The sequence below is a fragment of the Pseudophryne corroboree genome, chromosome 10, assembly GCF_028390025.1.
Source record: "Pseudophryne corroboree isolate aPseCor3 chromosome 10, aPseCor3.hap2, whole genome shotgun sequence".
Classification (NCBI taxonomy): Eukaryota; Metazoa; Chordata; class Amphibia; order Anura; family Myobatrachidae; genus Pseudophryne; species Pseudophryne corroboree.
In genome coordinates, this window is record NC_086453.1 from 54,828,001 (window position 1) to 54,847,026 (window position 19,026).

The 19,026-nt window shown below is 50.2% G+C and overlaps 1 protein-coding gene across 2 annotated transcripts in view; it reads left to right on the forward strand.

Moving 5' to 3' along the window:
* AP2A1 (adaptor related protein complex 2 subunit alpha 1) overlaps window positions 1-19,026 on the forward strand; it is a 188,874-nt gene that overhangs the window by 79,127 nt on the left and 90,721 nt on the right. For both annotated transcript variants that reach the window (XM_063942412.1, XM_063942413.1), the window contains exons 3-6: window positions 5,455-5,597; window positions 12,473-12,666; window positions 12,824-12,953; window positions 13,838-13,939. In XM_063942412.1, the coding sequence (XP_063798482.1) occupies window positions 5,455-5,597; window positions 12,473-12,666; window positions 12,824-12,953; window positions 13,838-13,939 (569 nt within the window). The remainder of the gene's footprint in view (window positions 1-5,454; window positions 5,598-12,472; window positions 12,667-12,823; window positions 12,954-13,837; window positions 13,940-19,026) is intronic.

Sequence of the window (19,026 nt, forward strand, 5' to 3'; positions counted from 1 at the left end):
TCCTGTGTTGTCTTAGAACACTGATAACAGTAATGGGAAGACACAGCGGTGGTCTGTATTTATCAATAGCTGTAGGCAGAGTGTTTCTATTGTGTGCACCACTGACCTCTCTTCAGAGCACAGGGCCTGTTACAGAGATTTACGTATTTCAGAATCAGAATCCGCTTTATTGGCCAGGTGTACTCACGTACACTAGGAATTCTTTGTGGTACAATGCATCGCCAAGCAGCAACATGAAGGAGGAAAAACGTAGCATACATTACAAACATTACACATATGAGTTCATACTGCACATATGCAACTGTACAGTAGACATATTATACATTTAAGACTAAAAACTAAGGCTGCTTGGCAGAGCAGCACCGAGGCAGCCATCCGCAGCGCCAACTAGAACTCACACAATGCACATAATACAGAAGATTTAGTATTACATCAAAAGATAAACCACACAGACAAAGACACAGAAAGAATAATGCATGATTGGTGTAGGCATTTTGGGTAATAACCTCCAGGGGTTGTGTATTCCACCCTCACAAGGCACCAGGTGCGGCAGCCATCTTAGGCGCACTGCGTAGGATTACCCAGGGTGGAATAGTCCACCCATAGAAGAGAACACAAAATGGGGAGATTGCAGAGTCCTTAAGTTCAGAGTAGGGTTCCAATAAAAACATCAGGTCCACGCATTTTTCATCCCATCCACAAGCGCACCAGATAAGGCAACCATGTTGGGCGCACTACAAAGGTTACACAGTGGGAGATGAGCCATACAGGGGCCAAATGCATGTATGGGAGAACTGACACATGTGTAGGAGTATGCTATACCCTGCATGGAAAGATCCAAATGAAGCACACCCCGCCCACGGAGGAACCATCCGAGGCAGCCATGTGGGGCGCACTGCATAGGTTACTGCTGGCAGGGTGTGCAACCAATGGAGGTACACATTACGGGAATAGCACACAGTGGGGTGGAAGTACCGTGTAAGAAGAAAGAGAAGAGAAAGACACATTTGCAGGAAAACTGTACTAACATTATTTTGTGAAAAAGATAAATGTCCTGGTCTCATGAGAGCAGTGCGGGTGGGTGTGAGAATGTGGGGTGCACACCAATGTCCAATGGAACTGACCCAGCAAAGTCTGGTCCTGATGCGCACGTCCCTCAGTTCCCTGCTCAGCTTGAGGGGTAGTCCCGGGGGCAGTCATGATGTTCTTGGACAGAGAAGTAGTAGGCATTGGTCCTGGTGTTCTCATGGCAGAGGCTAGGAGAGGCCACATAATGTTCCAGATTTCTTTCTTGATGCTGTTCAATGTTTGTTCAACTGTTTTTTTTTTTTATTTACAATGGTCTTGCGATGGCGGATGCAGAGCAGATTTATTCGCAAAGTGATTGGCAGGGGCCGTTAGGGGGAGATGGCAAGGGGGTGGCTGCAAAAATGCAGGCTTGTAGCAACTATTTCTGAGGCGTGTCTCAGCTTGCAACTGCGATCCTGTATGCAGTTACAACTGCCCCGCCATCTTACTTCCAGCAACCACAGGATTACTCAGATGGCAGATATTCCCCCAATGTGTGTCCGATGGCTGCATCTTTGTTCGGGAGTGTTGGATCAGAGCTTCCGATTATAGGTGTCTCTGTACAGCTCCCACTTGTTGCGATATTAGCATATTTCGCACAGCCGCTGCGTTCAAATTCCCAGCTGCGAGTTCTTTTTTTCATGTCTGTCTCTGAATCGGGCCTACAGTGGAAGCTCCCAGGAGTGAGCATGTGTAGGCATGGCTGTATGAACGCCAAATGTAAGCATGCTGCTGGGTGCAGTCTTACAGCCTAGAGAGAGGCAGCGTGAACACTTGGCCATTGTTGTACATTTGCAAGCATAAAAAGCCAATATTTCATAACTATTTTTGTAAATTATTACTGATGTTTGTTGTCCCGCCCCCCCCCCCCCCCCCCCCCCCCCCCCCCCCCCCCCCCATAAAATAATCACCAATATGAGTCCTTCAGAGAACAGAACAGTTTTCTTCTTTGCACTGCTTTAACGGTTCATTTGCATATATGCTCTGGGAAAAAGGTTTAACGCATATGAATTACTAGGTGCTTCATCGCGCCCTACGGGCGCTCTTCACACCGTCGCAAGGGGCTACGCCCCCTTAACCCTTGCATGCCTTTCTGGGGTTCAATATTTGTATTATATAAAGTATTACCTGCATTCCTTTGTTAGTGGTTAAATATTGCACAATGAAAGGGCGTGCGATGGTGAAGGAGGCGCTGCCCCTTGCGACGGCGTGAACAGCACCTGCAGGGCACGATGTACAGAATGTAGCGGGTGCGGGGGGGACTGCGGATGGTGTCTGTAGATGCTGCAGGTGGAGGGGGGGCAAAAGTGGGGGTGGGGCCCGGATGGGGAAGAGTCGGGAGGTGCTGCGGGTGGGGGAGGGGCAGAGAAGTGGGGGATGCAGATTGGGGAGGGGTCCGGAGGCACTGCAGGTGGGGGAGGGGCAGGGGTGCCATGGGTGGGAGAGGGGCAGGTGTGGGGATGTAGTGGATGGGTAAAGGGTTCCGGAGGTGCTGTGGGATGGGAAGGGGCGGGAGTGCCGGGGTGGGGTAGGGGTCCGCAGGTGCCATGGGTAGGGGAGGGGCAGGTACGGGTGGTGCGGCGCATAGGGAAGGAGGTCCAGAGGTGCTGCTGGTGGTGGAGGGGCAGGTGCGGTGGTGCCATTGGTGGGGAGGGGGGGACCGCGGATGGAGGAGGGTGTCTACAGATGCTGCGGGTGGAGGGGGGCAGGTGTGGGGGGAGACATATAAAGGGGGTGGATGGTGGAGGGGGCCTGGAGGTGCTGTGGGTGGTGAAGGGGCGGAGGAGTGGGAGCCGCGGGTGGTGTAGGGGGTCTGGAGGCACAGCGTGTGGGGGAGGGGTGGAGTGCCGCATGTGGTGGAGGGGAAGGTGCAGAGGTGTGGTGCATTGGGGAGAGGTCTGGAGGCGCTGCGGGTACTGTACCTGCCAAAAAGGTAGTTGGAGGGTATGCAGTAACAGGGCCAGGACAGGGGTGACAGGGTTGACGGGGCCAGGACAGGGGTGACAGGGTCAGAAAAGGGGTGACGGGGCCAGGACAGGGGCGACGGGGCCAGGACAGAAATGACAGGGACAGGATAGGGGTGACAGGCCAGGGTAGGGGTGGCAGGAACAGGACAGGGGTGACAGGGCCAGTATAGGGTTGACAGGGCAAGCACAGGGGTAACAGGGCCAGGATAGGGGTAACAGGGCCAGCATAAGGGTAACAGGGCCAGCATAAGGGTGACAGGGCCAGCATAAGGGTGAAAGGGCCAGGATAAGGGTGACAGGGCCAGGATAAGGGTGAAAGGGCCAGGATAAGGGTGGCAGGGCAAGGCCAGGGACATGACAGAACACAGGGCACGGGAGAGATTGGTATTAGGGACAAAACAGTGGTGACAGACAGATGTATCTTACCGGAGTCACTGCTGCTGGCTGCTGCTGTTCCACTCCAACCTGTTGGGATCTGCTGCTGGTGGAGACTTGGCATGGCTGACTCTCTTAGGCTGGAGTCCTGCTTCCTCTGCCCGTCCGCATCCCTCCCCCCCTCCTCAGTCACACACCGCAGACCTCGCGCAGCTGCTGGGCACTGTGGTAAGGGGAGACTGGGAGTGACTGGTTAGCCCCCAGGAGATGCTGCGGCTGGAGGGAGGAGGGGGTCGGAGCCTGCAAGCAGCTCGGACTTCTGCAGCGTTACCCGCCAGCTAAAGTGTGTGGAGGAGCTGGGCGCACCTCACTGTGGGTGGCAGCGCTGCAGCTAGCGGTGGGGTTGCCGGGGCTGGAGATAACAGAGGCAGTACGGAACCTGCACAGCGGCAGGTGCCCCACAAAACTGCAGCTAAGAAGCGTGGAGTGTGCCAGAAAGTGACGCTCCTCCGCGCCAGAGAGGGGGGGGGGGGTCAAGCACACAGTGAGCCGGTGCCCGTCTGTCTGTACGGCATACCCCCTCACACACCCCCATACCTCCCAAATGTCACGATTTTCGCGGGACAGTCCCATTTTTTTATGTCTGTCCCGCTGTCCCACCCGCGGGTCGCAGTGTCCCGCGGTAACGGGGGGGTCAGTTGGAAAGCTTCTGTACTCTCTGTTCTGCTTAGCAGAGCAGCGGTGAATAGTGGAGACAGAGGGAGAGGGGGCATCAGGGGGTATGGATTAAGGGGGGGTTCCAGCAGCAGAGCCGGATTAAGGGGGGGGGGGGGGCAGGGGGTACGTACCGTTGGCCCCACAGTTTTAGGGGGCCCCCCGGCTCGAGTAGCTCTGTCCCAGCTCAGAAGCTCCCCCCCCCCCCCTGTCCTGCCAGCAACAACGGCAGCATTGTGCTACTGTCAGCACACGCTGCTGCGTATTGGCAGGTCTGTGGTGTTGCAGGGAGGCAGCAGTCTCCCTGCTTTCTTCTGCCTGTGCGGGTGTGTAGAGGGGAGCGACCACCCCCTCTGGATTTACCCCTAGCTGAGGGGCCAAAATTCCATGTAAAAAAAAACAATGGAATTTGCGTAAGGGGCGTGGCCTCGCGTCCCGCGATTAGGCCACGCCCCCAACCCACAGCAGGCACAGCAATGAGATAGGGCTCCCCTGTCACAAGTGCCCTGGGCCCCCCGGACTCATAATCAGCCCCTGGGGGCATGTTAGCAGCTCACAGAGCACTGGGCATGCCCCCTCATTGACGAAAACGGGGGCCCTCCCGTGAAGCCACGCCCCCTTTTCGTCGAGTGTGTGTCCCTCCTTCTGCCTGAAGAAAGCTCCTGCAGAAAGCTGGGAGGTATGCACCCCTGCCTGTGCCATGCCCATACTATCTGCTTCTGCTCCTAGTCTCCTATATAATAGCCCAGATCTGTGACTTTGTGATTCATTTGCTAACGCTGGGCCTCCTGTAGATTTGGCCAGATCTGTGACTCATTTGACTAACTCCGCCCAGTGTTGTGACTCCGCCCAGCGTTAGCAAATGAATCACAAAGTCACAGATCTGGGCTATTATATAGGAGATATGTAGCTGCAGCTTGTGTTGCCTAGGTGTAAGAGTGTAAAACGAAAGCTTTACTAGAACTAGGGGGCAGATGTATTAATCCTGGAGAAGTGACAAGTGCAAGGTGATAACGCACCAGCCAATCAGCTCCAATATGTAAATTAACAGGAGCTGACTGGCTTTTTCTTTCTCTTTGCATCCTGTCGTTGCTTGAAATTATTTATATATGATTGCTATATATACTGTTTTACTTTGTCTTATTGATGGGAATTGCTCACCAGTATGTATGTACGTATGTATGTAAATACACTTGTTTTATTTTTGGTTTGTTACTTTATACACAGCTGCGGATCTCTTCTAATCTGCAGCTATTACAGTCAGTATAGACAGTTTTACTTGGTGGTTTTGTTTTTTTCATTGGCTCATCCAATGTCCTTTTTGTTTTAGGAGACAAAGCCCTGGATGGCTACAGTAAGAAGAAATATGTGTGTAAGCTGCTCTTCATCTTCTTGCTGGGACATGACATAGACTTTGGGCATATGGAAGCGGTCAACTTGCTGAGCTCCAACAAGTACACAGAGAAGCAGATCGTAAGTGACAAGTGCTCCAGATTTATTTGCCCATGTCCCAGTTCTGCATGCAGCTATTGTACTAGGAATTGTGGGTCCTAATCAGTCTGTGTAGTTAAATGTATGACCATTGTATGCCTGTCCCCCCAAATAAATGTAGATTGAGCAAAGACTGTGGACTGCCGTGCCTGAAAGAAGGATTACATTCCAACACTTTGTCATTCTTGTCGTATAACATGACCATTTGAAACTGGATCTTGGTAAATGGGGTTTCTTCTTGCAAGACCTGTTACTGAGGGGCAGATGTATTAAGCCTGAAGAAGTGATAAGTGCAAGGTGATAACGCACCAGCCAGTCAGCTCCTAACTGCCAATTTACATATTGGACCTGATTGGCTGGTGCGTTATCACCTTGCACTTATCACTGCTTTATCACTTCTCCACGCTTAATACATCTGCCCCTATATTTCATATACCCTCATTCTCTAATGGAATTATGGTTGATTTTTTTTATTACTACAGTAATGTTTCCTACAAATGTCTATTTAAAGGCACACTTGTCCTTTTCTCCGTTAGGAGATTTCTGAATATTATATATATATATATATATATCTGCTTGCCTAGTTTGGTCATTGTTTTTTCCTCTTACATCCAATATGGGGTACACTGCTAGACTCTGGGTTTAGAGGGGAGCCAAATCCTTTTCTCTGACGTCCTAGTGGATGCTGGGAACTCCGTAAGGACCATGGGGAATAGCGGCTCCGCAGGAGACTGGGCACAAAAGTAAAAGCTTTAGGACTACCTGGTGTGCACTGGCTCCTCCCCCTATGACCCTCCTCCAAGCCTCAGTTAGATTTTTGTGCCCGAACGAGAAGGGTGCACACTAGGTGGCTCTCCTGAGCTGCTTAGTGAAAAAGTTTAAGTATAGGTTTTTTATTTTCAGTGAGTCCTGCTGGCAACAGGTTCACTGCACCGAGGGACTAAGGGGAGAAGAAGCGAACTCACCTGCGTGCAGAGTGGATTGGGCTTCTTAGGCTACTGAACATTAGCTCCAGAGGGACGATCACAGGCCCAGCCATGGATGGGTCCCAGAGCCGCGCCGCCGGCCCCCTTACAGAGCCAGAAGACAGAAGAGGTCCGGGAAATCGGCGGCAGAAGACGTCCTGTCTTCAATAAGGTAGCGCACAGCACCGCAGCTGTGCGCCATTGCTCTCAGCACACTTCACACTCCGGTCACTGAGGGTGCAGGGCGCTGGGGGGGGCGCCCTGAGACGCAATAAAAACACCTTAGATGGCGAAAAATACATCACATATAGCTCCTGGGCTATATGGATGCATTTAACCCCTGCCAGTTTTCCTTAAAAAAGCGGGAGAAAGGCCGCCGAGAAGGGGGCGGAGCCTATCTCCTCAGCACACAAGCGCCATTTTCCCTCACAGCTCCGCTGGAAGGACGTCTCCCTGACTCTCCCCTGCAGTCCTGCACTACAGAAACAGGGTAAAACAAGAGAGGGGGGGCACTAATTTGGCAGATTAATCAATACAGCAGCTATATAAGGGAAAAACACTTATATAAGGTTATCCCTGTATATATATATATATATATAGCGCTCTGGTGTGTGCTGGCAAACTCTCCCTCTGTCTCCCCAAAGGGCTAGTGGGGTCCTGTCCTCTATCAGAGCATTCCCTGTGTGTGTGCTGTGTGTCGGTACGTTTGTGTCGACATGTATGAGGAGGAAAATGGTATGGAGGCGGAGCAATTGCCTGTAATAGTGATGTCACCCCCTAGGGAGTCGACACCTGACTGGATGGTCTTATGGAAGGAATTACGTGATAGCGTCAGCACTTTACAAAAGACTGTTGACGACATGAGACAGCCGGCAAATCAGTTAGTACCTGTCCAGGCGTCTCAAACACCGTCAGGGGCTCTAAAGCGCCCGTTACCTCAGATGGTCGACACAGACCCAGACACGGACACTGACTCCAGTGTCGACGGTGAGGAAACAAACGTGATTTCCAGTAGGGCCACACGTTACATGATCACGGCAAGGAAGGAGGTTTTGAACATTTCTGATACTACAAGTACCACAAAAAAGGGTATTATGTGGGGTGTGAAAAAACTACCCGTAGTTTTTCCTGAATCAGATGAATTAAATGAGGTGTGTGATGAAGCGTGGGTTTCCCCCGATAAAAAACTGCTAATTTCTAAAAAATTATTGGCATTATACCCTTTCCCGCCAGAGGTTAGGGCGCGTTGGGAAACACCCCCTAGGGTAGATAAGGCGCTCACACGCTTATCAAAACAAGTGGCGTTACCGTCTCCTGATACGGCCGCCCTCAAGGAGCCAGCTGATAGGAAGCTGGAAAATATCCTAAAAAGTATATACACACATACTGGTGTTATACTGCGACCAGCAATCGCCTCAGCCTGGATGTGCAGTGCTGGGGTGGCTTGGTCAGATTCCCTGACTGAAAATATTGATACCCTGGACAGGGACAGTATATTATTGACTATAGAGCATTTAAAGGATGCATTTCTATATATGCGAGATGCACAGAGGGATATTTGCACTCTGGCATCAAGAGTAAGTGCGCTGTCCATTTCTGCCAGAAGAGGGTTATGGACGCGACAGTGGTCAGGTGATGCGGATTCCAAACGGCATATGGAAGTATTGCCGTATAAAGGGGAGGAGTTATTTGGGGTCGGTCTATCGGACCTGGTGGCCACGGCAACGGCTGGGAAATCCACCTTTTTACCCCAGGTCACCTCTCAGCAGAAAAAGACACCGTCTTTTCAGGCTCAGTCCTTTCGTCCCCATAAGGGCAAGCGGGCAAAAGGCCACTCATTTCTGCCCCGGGGCAGAGGAAGGGGAAAAAGACTGCAGCAGGCAGCCTCTTCCCAGGAACAGAAGCCCTCCCCCCTTCTGCCAAGTCCTCAGCATGACGCTGGGGCCTTATAAGCGGACTCAGGTACGGTGGGGGGTCGTCTCAAGAATTTCAGCGCGCAGTGGGCTCACTCGCAAGTGGACCCCTGGATCCTGCAGGTAGTATCTCAGGGGTACAAATTGGAATTCGAGACGTCTCCCCCTCGCCTGTTCCTGAAGTCTGCTTTACCAACGTCTCCCTCCGACAGGGAGGCGGTATTGGAAGCCATTCACAAGCTGTATTCCCAGCAGGTGATAATCAAGGTACCCCTCCTACAACAGGGAAAGGGGTATTATTCCACGCTGTTTGTGGTACCGAAGCCGGACGGCTCGGTGAGACCTATTTTAAATCTGAAATCCTTGAACACTTACATACAAAGGTTCAAATTCAAGATGGAGTCACTCAGAGCAGTGATAGCGAACCTGGAAGAAGGGGACTATATGGTGTCTCTGGACATCAAGGATGCTTACCTCCATGTCCCAATTTGCCCTTCTCACCAAGGGTACCTCAGGTTTGTGGTACAGAACTGTCACTATCCGTTTCAGACGCTGCTGTTTGGATTGTCCACGGCACCCCGGGTCTTTACCAAGGTAATGGCCGAAATGATGATTCTTCTTCGAAGAAAAGGCGTCTTAATTATCCCTTACTTGGACGATCTCCTGATAAGGGCAAGGTCCAGGGAACAGTTAGAGGTCGGAGTAGCACTATCTCAAGTAGTACTACGACAGCACGGGTGGATTCTAAATATTCCAAAATCGCAGCTGATTCCGACGACACGTCTGCTGTTCCTAGGGATGATTCTGGACACAGTCCAGAAAAAGGTGTTTCTCCCGGAGGAAAAAGCCAGGGAGTTATCCGAGCTAGTCAGGAACCTCCTAAAACCAGGCCAAGTGTCAGTGCATCAATGCACAAGGGTCCTGGGAAAAATGGTGGCTTCTTACGAAGCGATTCCATTCGGCAGATTCCACGCAAGAACTTTTCAGTGGGATCTGCTGGACAAATGGTCCGGATCGCATCTTCAGATGCATCAGCGGATAACCCTGTCTCCAAGGACAAGGGTGTCTCTCCTGTGGTGGTTGCAGAGTGCTCATCTTCTAGAGGGCCGCAGTTTCGGCATTCAGGACTGGGTCCTGGTGACCACGGATGCCAGCCTGAGAGGCTGGGGAGCAGTCACACAGGGAAGAAATTTCCAGGGCTTGTGGTCAAGCATGGAAACGTCATTTCACATAAATATCCTGGAACTAAGGGCCATTTACAATGCCCTAAGTCAAGCAAGGCCTCTGCTTCAGGGTCAGCCGGTGTTGATCCAGTCGGACAACATCACGGCAGTCGCCCACGTAAACAGACAGGGCGGCACAAGAAGCAGGAGGCAATGGCAGAAGTTGCAAGGATTCTTCGCTGGGCGGAAAATCATGTGATAGCACTGTCAGCAGTGTTCATTCCGGGAGTGGACAACTGGGAAGCAGACTTCCTCAGCAGACACGACCTCCACCCGGGGGAGTGGGGACTTCACCCAGAAGTCTTCCACATGATTGTGAACCGTTGGGAAAAACCAAAGGTGGACATGATGGCGTCCCGCCTCAACAAAAAACTAGACAGATATTGCGCCAGGTCAAGGGACCCTCAGGCAATAGCTGTGGACGCTCTGGTAACACCGTGGGTGTACCAGTCAGTGTATGTGTTCCCTCCTCTGCCTCTCATACCCAAGGTACTGAGAATCATAAGAAGGAGAGGAGTAAGGACTATACTCGTGGCTCCGGATTGGCCAAGAAGGACTTGGTACCCGGAACTTCAAGAGATGCTCACGGAGGACCCGTGGCCTCTACCTCTAAGAAAGGACCTGCTCCAGCAGGGACCCTGTCTGTTCCAAGACTTACCGCGGCTGCGTTTGACGGCATGGCGGTTGAACGCCGGATCCTGAAGGAAAAAGGCATTCCGGATGAAGTCATCCCTACCCTGATCAAAGCCTGGAAGGATGTAACCGTGCAACATTATCACCGTATTTGGCGTAAATATGTTGCGTGGTGTGAGGCCAGGAAGGCCCCTACAGAGGAATTTCAACTGGGTCGTTTCCTGCATTTCCTGCAAACAGGACTGTCTATGGGCCTAAAATTAGGGTCCATTAAGGTTCAAATTTCGGCCCTGTCGATTTTCTTCCAGAAAGAACTGGCTTCAGTTCCTGAAGTTCAGACGTTTGTCAAGGGGGTACTGCATATACAGCCTCCTTTTGTGCCTCCAGTGGCACCTTGGGATCTCAATGTAGTTTTGGGGTTCCTAAAATCACATTGGTTTGAACCACTCACCACTGTGGACTTAAAATATCTCACATGGAAAGTGGTAATGCTGTTAGCCCTGGCTTCAGCCAGGCGTGTCTCAGAATTGGCGGCTTTATCCTATAAAAGCCCTTACCTAATTTTTCATACGGACAGGGCAGAATTGAGGACTCGTCCTCAATTTCTCCCTAAGGTGGTTTCAGCGTTTCACTTGAACCAGCCTATTGTGGTACCTGCGGCTACTAGGGACTTGGAGGACTCCAAGTTGCTGGACGTAGTCAGGGCCCTGAAAATATATGTTTCCAGGACGGCTGGAGTCAGAAAATCTGACTCGCTGTTTATCCTGTATGCACCCAACAAGCTGGGTGCTCCTGCTTCTAAGCAGACTATTGCTCGTTGGATTTGTAGTACAATTCAGCTTGCACATTCTGTGGCAGGCCTGCCACAGCCAAAATCTGTAAAAGCCCATTCCACAAGGAAGGTGGGCTCATCTTGGGCGGCTGCCCGAGGGGTCTCGGCTTTACAACTTTGCCGAGCAGCTACTTGGTCAGGGGCAAACACGTTTGCTAAATTCTACAAATTTGATACCCTGGCTGAGGAGGACCTGGAGTTCTCTCATTCGGTGCTGCAGAGTCATCCGCACTCTCCCGCCCGTTTGGGAGCTTTGGTATAATCCCCATGGTCCTTACGGAGTTCCCAGCATCCACTAGGACGTCAGAGAAAATAAGAATTTACTTACCGATAATTCTATTTCTCATAGTCCGTAGTGGATGCTGGGCGCCCATCCCAAGTGCGGATTGTCTGCAATACTTGTACATAGTTATTGTTACAAAAATCGGGTTTTTGTTGTTGTGAGCCATCTTTTCAGAGGCTCCGCTGTTATCATGCTGTTAACTGGGTTCAGATCACAGGTTGTACGGTGTGATTGGTGTGGCTGGTATGAGTCTTACCCGGGATTCAAAATCCTTCCTTATTGTGTACGCTCGTCCGGGCACAGTATCCTAACTGAGGTTTGGAGGAGGGTCATAGGGGGAGGAGCCAGTGCACACCAGGTAGTCCTAAAGCTTTTACTTTTGTGCCCAGTCTCCTGCGGAGCCGCTATTCCCCATGGTCCTTACGGAGTTCCCAGCATCCACTACGGACTATGAGAAATAGAATTATCGGTAAGTAAATTCTTATTTTTTTTTTTCACGCAAGACGCTTTTACCCACTTCCCACCCAAAGCACTAATTTCCACACCGATTTAACCTAGACTGAAATAACTGATATTTACATATTTGGCCAGGGGACTCCGTGGAGAAATCACCATGGCGGGGGAGTTTACAGGTGTAGAACAGTCCTAGGTGAAATGGATCATACTGTCTGCAAGGATGTCTTGTCTACTACAATAGCCCCCCTGTCAGTCCTATTCGTGTTTGATGATCTTCTCACCTTGCACACGGTCTTGGAGACTTGACTTTTGTGTTAGTGTCTAGCATGACACCTTTGGCTGCTTGGTGTGACCTTTAGCAGTTGTAGGTCCATAGCGCAGACAAAGCAGAGGCCTTAACATTTAACTTAATTCCCACGTAGAGATGACCTAAGCCTATGTGTGTACTGTATGCATATTCCTGTACTGTACTAGACAAATAAGCAAAGGCCATTATTGAGGTTAGAGTGCCTTTTAAGTAACATTTCTGACGGCCTGTCTCCCTTGTTCTAGGGCTATCTTTTTATCTCCGTTCTGGTGAATTCCAACAGTGAACTCATTCGCCTTATTAACAACGCAATAAAGAATGACCTGGCTAGCCGCAACCCCACCTTCATGTGCCTGGCCCTGCATTGCATCGCTAACGTTGGCAGCAGAGAAATGGCCGAAGCTTTCGCATCTGAGATCCCCAGAATCCTTGTTGCAGGGTAAACCGATCCCTAAATTCCTTTCAGAGCTGTAACTCATGAGAAACACGTAGCAGCGGTGCTTTCTGCTTCATCCAGTATTCTAAGCTGAATGCGCGATCACAAGTGGCTTCTGGAACCTTGTGAGGTGATCACTTTCTCATTCTGTCCTTAACAGAGACACAATGGATAGTGTGAAGCAGAGTGCTGCGCTGTGCCTGCTACGACTGTACAAAACCTCACCTGACCTTGTGCCAATGGGTGAATGGACGTCAAGAGTGGTTCATCTCCTTAACGACCAGCACATGGTATGTTGCCTCTGCTCTCCTGCCTACATGTGGGATAATGCATTGTGTGCTACTTTGCTTCTGAGCACAGGTAGAAATACCTGACATTTAGAAGGCTTAAGCATGTCTGCAGCAGCCCTTCTATTCCTAAAGTATGAGTCGGTGCAGAAATAAATCCTGCACTGTGATTAGAGTGCTGCTCCTTTCTGCCATCTGAGGCTACAGCAGATACAAGGGGGCAGATGTACAGTATTAAGCCTGGAGAAGTGATAAGTGGAAGGTGATAACGCTCCAGCCAATCAGCTCCTTAATGTCAAGTTACAGGCTGGGTTTGAAAAATGACAGTTAGGAACTGACTGGCTGGTGCGTTATCACCTTCCTCTTATCACTTCTCCAGGCTTAACACATCTGCCCCAGGGTGTTTTACAGTCCATTTCTATATTATCTGTGTCATTTATGGTACTGTTATGGAGTTGCATTATTGCAGTGTCTCCGTATTATCCTGATTTGTTCAGGCTGATTTACAGATAAAGTTCGAATTACCATCCCTTGAAGGAAAATGGAATCATTTGTTTCTTACAGTGGTCTTATTATAGTATAAATGTATTATCGACGCAAATAATATCTTGTTGCTGGTGTTACAGTCCTATGGCATTTAGGGGGACATTTACTAAGCGGTGATAAGAGCGGAGAAGTGAGCCAGTGGAAAGGTTGCCCCATCAACCAATCAGCAGCTCTGTATAATTTTATAGTATGCAAATTATAGATGTTAGTTCAGTGCTGATTGGTTGCCATGGGCAACTTCTCCACTGGCTCACTTCTCCGGTCTTATCACTGCTTAGTAAATGTCCCCCTTAGTTCCATGTTGCTCCTTTGCTGTCTTTCTGATTTCTTTATTCTGACAGGGAGTGGTGACTGCAGCTGTCAGCCTCATTACCTGCCTGTGTAGGAAGAATCCAGATGACTTTAAAACATGCGTGTCTCTGGCCGTCTCCAGACTCAGCAGGGTAAGTTGTGTATTAATTAAGGTTTTGCGGGCAGTACCTAATGAAATAGTAGGACAATCAGTTGCGTTGTTGCAAATTTAGTAGCAAGCAAAACAAGTTACCCACAATCTGTATGCTGCGCTCTCTGTTCTTCAAGCTGCTTACAGAGGGGTGGGATGTAGTGTTTCTGTGCTTGGTCCATCTCTGCAAGGTGCAGTGCGGTGCAGATAAAGCCTTCAGGAGAGAAAAAGATTCACCAATATTTTAAATGTCCTAGCAGATGTATCCTACAATCTCTCACTATGTACTACCCTCAAGCACCCATAGTGGTGTGTTCTACCGTACTGTCTCATAATGTACTGTCTTCAATCGTGTCCCGTAGTGTGACCTACTATCACACTATCGACTATCTTCAAGCACATTTAGGCAGGTAGGTGTCTTAGTATATCAAGCATCCTCAGGGGGGGTGTCCTTCTAATCTCATTATGTGCTGCTTTCAAGCATCCTCAGGGGTGTGTCCTTCTAATCTCATTATGTGCTGCTTTCAAGCATCCTCAGGGAGGTGTCCTTCTAATCTCATGTGCTGCTTTCAAGCATCCTCAGGGGTGTGTCCTTCTAATCTCATTATGTGCTGCTTTCAAGCATCCTCAGGGGTGTGTCCTTCTAATCTCATGTGCTGCTTTCAAGCATCCTCAGGGGGGGTGTCCTTCTAATCTCATTATGTGCTGCTTTCAAGCATCCTCAGGGGTGTGTCCTTCTAATCTCATTATGTGCTGCTTTCAAGCATCCTCAGGGGGGGTGTCTTTCTAATCTCATTATGTGCTGCTTTCAAGCATCCTCAGGGGTGTGTCCTTCTAATCTCATTATGTGCTGCTTTCAAGCATCCTCAGGGGTGTGTCCTTCTAATCTCATTATGTGCTGCTTTCAAGCATCCTCAGGGGTGTGTCCTTCTAATCTCATTATGTGCTGCTTTCAAGCATCCTCAGGGGGGGTGTCCTTCTAATCTCATTATGTGCTGCTTTCAAGCATCCTCAGGGGTGTGTCCTTCTAATCTCATTATGTGCTGCTTTCAAGCATCCTCAGTGGGGGTGTCCTTGTAATCTCAGTATGTGCTGCTTTCAAGCATCCTCAGGGGGGGTGTCCTTCTAATCTCATTATGTGCAGTTTAAAAGTAATACTCATGTTGCTTAGCTCTCCAGAATTCAATTAATGGAGCTTAGAGCGTGTGTGTGTGTGTATGTATGTATGTATGTATGTATGTGTGTGTGTGTGTGTGTATGTATGTATATATATATATATATATGTGTGTGTGTATGTGTATATATATATATATATATATATATATATATATGTGTGTGTGTGTGTGTGTGTGTGTGTGTGTATATATATATATATATATATATATATATATATTTTTCTCTAACGTCCTAGTGGATGCTGGGGACTCCGTAAGGACCATGGGGAATAGACGGGCTCCACAGGAGACTGGGCACTCTAAGAAAGATTTAGTACTACTGGTGTGCACTGGCTCCTCCCTCTATGCCCCTCCTCCAGACCTCAGTTAGAATCTGTGCCCGGACAGAGCTGGGTGCATTTTAGTGAGCTCTCCTGAGCTTGCTAATAAGAAAGTATTTTAGTTAGGTTTTTTATTTTCAGAGAGCTTCTGCTGGCAACAGACTCTCTGCTACGTGGGACTGAGGGGAGAGAAGCAAACCTACTAACTGCGGCTAGGTTGCGCTTCTTAAGCTACTGGACACCATTAGCTCCAGAGGGATCGAACACAGGAACCTAACCTTGGTCGTCCGTTCCCGGAGCCGCGCCGCCGTCCCCCTCGCAGAGCCAGAAGACAGAAGCCGGTGGGTTGAAGCAAGAAGACGTCAAAATCGTCGGCAGAAGACTCCTGTCTTCATATGAGGTAGCGCACAGCACTGCAGCTGTGCGCCATTGCGCCCACACTAACCCACCCACTCCGGTCACTGTAGGGTGCAGGGCGCAGGGGGGGGCGCCCTGGGCAGCAATTGATTACCTCCTGGCAAAAAAGCAGCATATATACAGCTGGGCACTGTATTATGCATGAGCCCCCGCCATTAATTTTACACAAAATCGCGGGACAGAAGCCTGCCGCTGAGGGGGCGGGGCCTTCTTCCTCAGCACTCACCAGCGCCATTTTCTCTCCACAGCTCCGCTGAGAGGAAGCTCCCCAGGCTCTCCCCTGCAGACTCACGGTAGAAAGAGGGTAAAAAGAGAGGGGGGGGGCACATAAATTTAGCGCATTAATCATATATACAGCAGCTACTGGGTAAACACTAAGTTACTGTGTGATTCCTGGGTTATATAGCGCTGGGGTGTGTGCTGGCATACTCTCTCTCTGTCTCTCCAAAAGGCCTTGTGGGGGTCCTGTCCTCATATAGAGCATCCCCTGTGTGTGTGGTGTGTCGGTACGCGTGTGTCGACATGTTTGACGAGGAGAGCCAGGAGCGGTGGGGGCGCGTCTCCGAAATTTCAGCCACCAGTGTGTTTGCTCACAGGTGGATCCCTGGGCTATACAGATTGTGTCTCAGGGATACAAGCTGGAATTCGAAGTGATGCCCCCTCACCGTTACCTCAAATCGGCCCTGCCAGCTACCCCCATGGAAAGGGAAGTAGTGTTAGCGGCAATTCACAAGTTATATCTCCAGCAGGTGGTGGTAAAGGTTCCCCTCCTTCAACAGGGAAGGGGATACTATTCCACAATGTTTGTGGTACCGAAACCGGACGGTTCGGTCAGACCCATATTGAATTTAAAGTCCCTGAACATTTATCTGAAAAGATTCAAGCTCAAAATGGAATCGCTCAGAGCGGTCATTGCAAGCCTGGAAGAGGGGGATTTTATGGTGTCTCTGGACATCAAGGATGCTTACTTGCATGTCCCCATTTATCCACCTCATCAGGAGTACCTCAGATTTGTGGTACAGGACTGTCATTACCAATTCCAGACGTTGCCGTTTGGGCTCTTCACGGCACTGAGAATATTTGCCAAGGTAATGGCAGAAATGATGGTGATCCTGAGAAAGCAAGGAGTCACAGTTATCCCATACTTGGACGATCTCCTCATAAAGGCGAGGTCCAGAGAGCAGTTGCTGATCAGCGTAGCACACTCTCAGGAAGTGTTGCAGCAGCATGGCTGGATTCTGAATATCCCAAAGTCACAGCTGATTCCTACGACGCGTCTGCCCTTTCTGGGCATGATTCTGGACACAGACCAGAAGAAGGTGTTTCTCCCGGCGGAGAAGGCTCAGGAGCTCGTGACTCTAGTCAGAGACCTCTTAAAACCGAAACAGGTGTCGGTGCATCACTGCACGCGAGTCCTGGGAAAGATGGTGGCATCGTACAAAGCCATTCCCTTCGGCAGATTCCATGCGAGGATCTTTCAGTGGGATCAGTTGGACAAGTTGTCCGGATCGCATCTTCAGATGCATCGGCTGATCACCCTGTCCCCGAGGGCCAGGGTGTCTCTTCTGTGGTGGCTGCAGAGTGCTCACCTTCTCGAGGGCCGCAGGTTCGGCATACAGGACTGGCTCCTGGTCACCACGGATGCGAGCCTCCGAGTATGGGGGGCAGTCACTCAGGGAAGAAACTTCCAAGGGTTGTGGTCAAGTCAGGAGGCTTGTCTGCACATAAATATCCTGGAGCTAAGGGCCATATATACAACGCCCTGAGTCAAGCGGAGCCTCTGCTTCGCAACCGACCGGTGCTGATTCAGTCAGACAACATCACCGCAGTGGCTCATGTAAACCGCCAGGGCGGCACAAGAAGCAGAGTGGCGATGGCGGAAGCCACCAGGATTCTTCGTTGGGCGGAGAATCACGTGCAAGCACTGTCAGCAGTGTTCATTCCGGGAGTGGACAACTGGGAAGTAGACTTCCTCAGCAGGCACGACCTCCACCCGGGAGAGTGGGGACTTCATCACGAAGTCTTCACTCAGATTACAAATCGATGGGAACTGCCACAGGTGGACATGATGGCATCCCGTCTCAACAAAAAGCTACAAAGGTATTGCGCCAGGTCAAGAGACCCTCAGGCGATAGCTGTGGACGCACTAGTAACACCGTGGGTGTTCCAGTCGGTCTATGTGTTTCCTCCTCTTCCTCTCATACCAAGGTGCTGAGAATCGTAAGAAAAAGAGGAGTGAGAACAATACTCATTGTTCCGGATTGGCCAAGAAGGACTTGGTACCCGGAACTGCAAGAAATGCTCACAGAGGACCCATGGCCTCTGCCTCTCAGACAGGACCTGTTGCAACAGGGGCCCTGTCTGTTCCAAGACTTACCGCGGCTGCGTTTGACGGCATGGCGGTTGAACGCAGGATCCTAGCGGAAAAAGGCATTCCGGATGAAGTTATTCCTACGCTGATAAAGGCTAGGAAGGACGTGACAGCAAAACACTATCACCGTATGTGGCGAAAATATGTTGCCTGGTGTGAGGCCAGGAAGGCCCCTACAGAGGAATTCCAGCTGGGCCGGTTCCTGCACTTCCTACAGTCTGGAGTGACTATGGGCTTGAAGTTGGGGTCCATAAAGTGGACCCTATCCATTTTCTTTCAAAAGGAACTGGCTTCTCTTCCTGAAGTTCAGACGTTTGTTAAGGGAGTGCTGCATATTCAGCCCCCTTTTGTGCCACCAGTGGCACCTTGGGATCTCAACGTGGTGTTGGGTTTCCTGAAATCCCACTGGTTTGAGCCACTTAAGACCGTGGAGCTAAAGTATCTCACGTGGAAAGTGGTCATGTTATTGGCCTTAGCTTCGGCTAGGCGTGTGTCAGAATTGGCGGCTTTGTCATGTAAAAGCCCCTATCTGGTTTTCCATATGGACAGGGCAGAATTACGGACTCGTCCGCAATTTCTGCCGAAGGTGGTGTCATCTTTTCATTTGAACCAACCTATTGTGGTTCCTGCAGCCACTCGTGACTTGGAGGATTCCAAGTTGCTTGATGTAGTCAGGGCTTTGAAGATCTATGTAGCCAGGATGGCTGGAGTCAGGAAAACTGACTCGCTGTTTATCCTGTACGCATCCAACAAGCTGGGTGCTCCTGCTTCAAAGCAAACCATTGCTCGCTGGATCTGTAACACG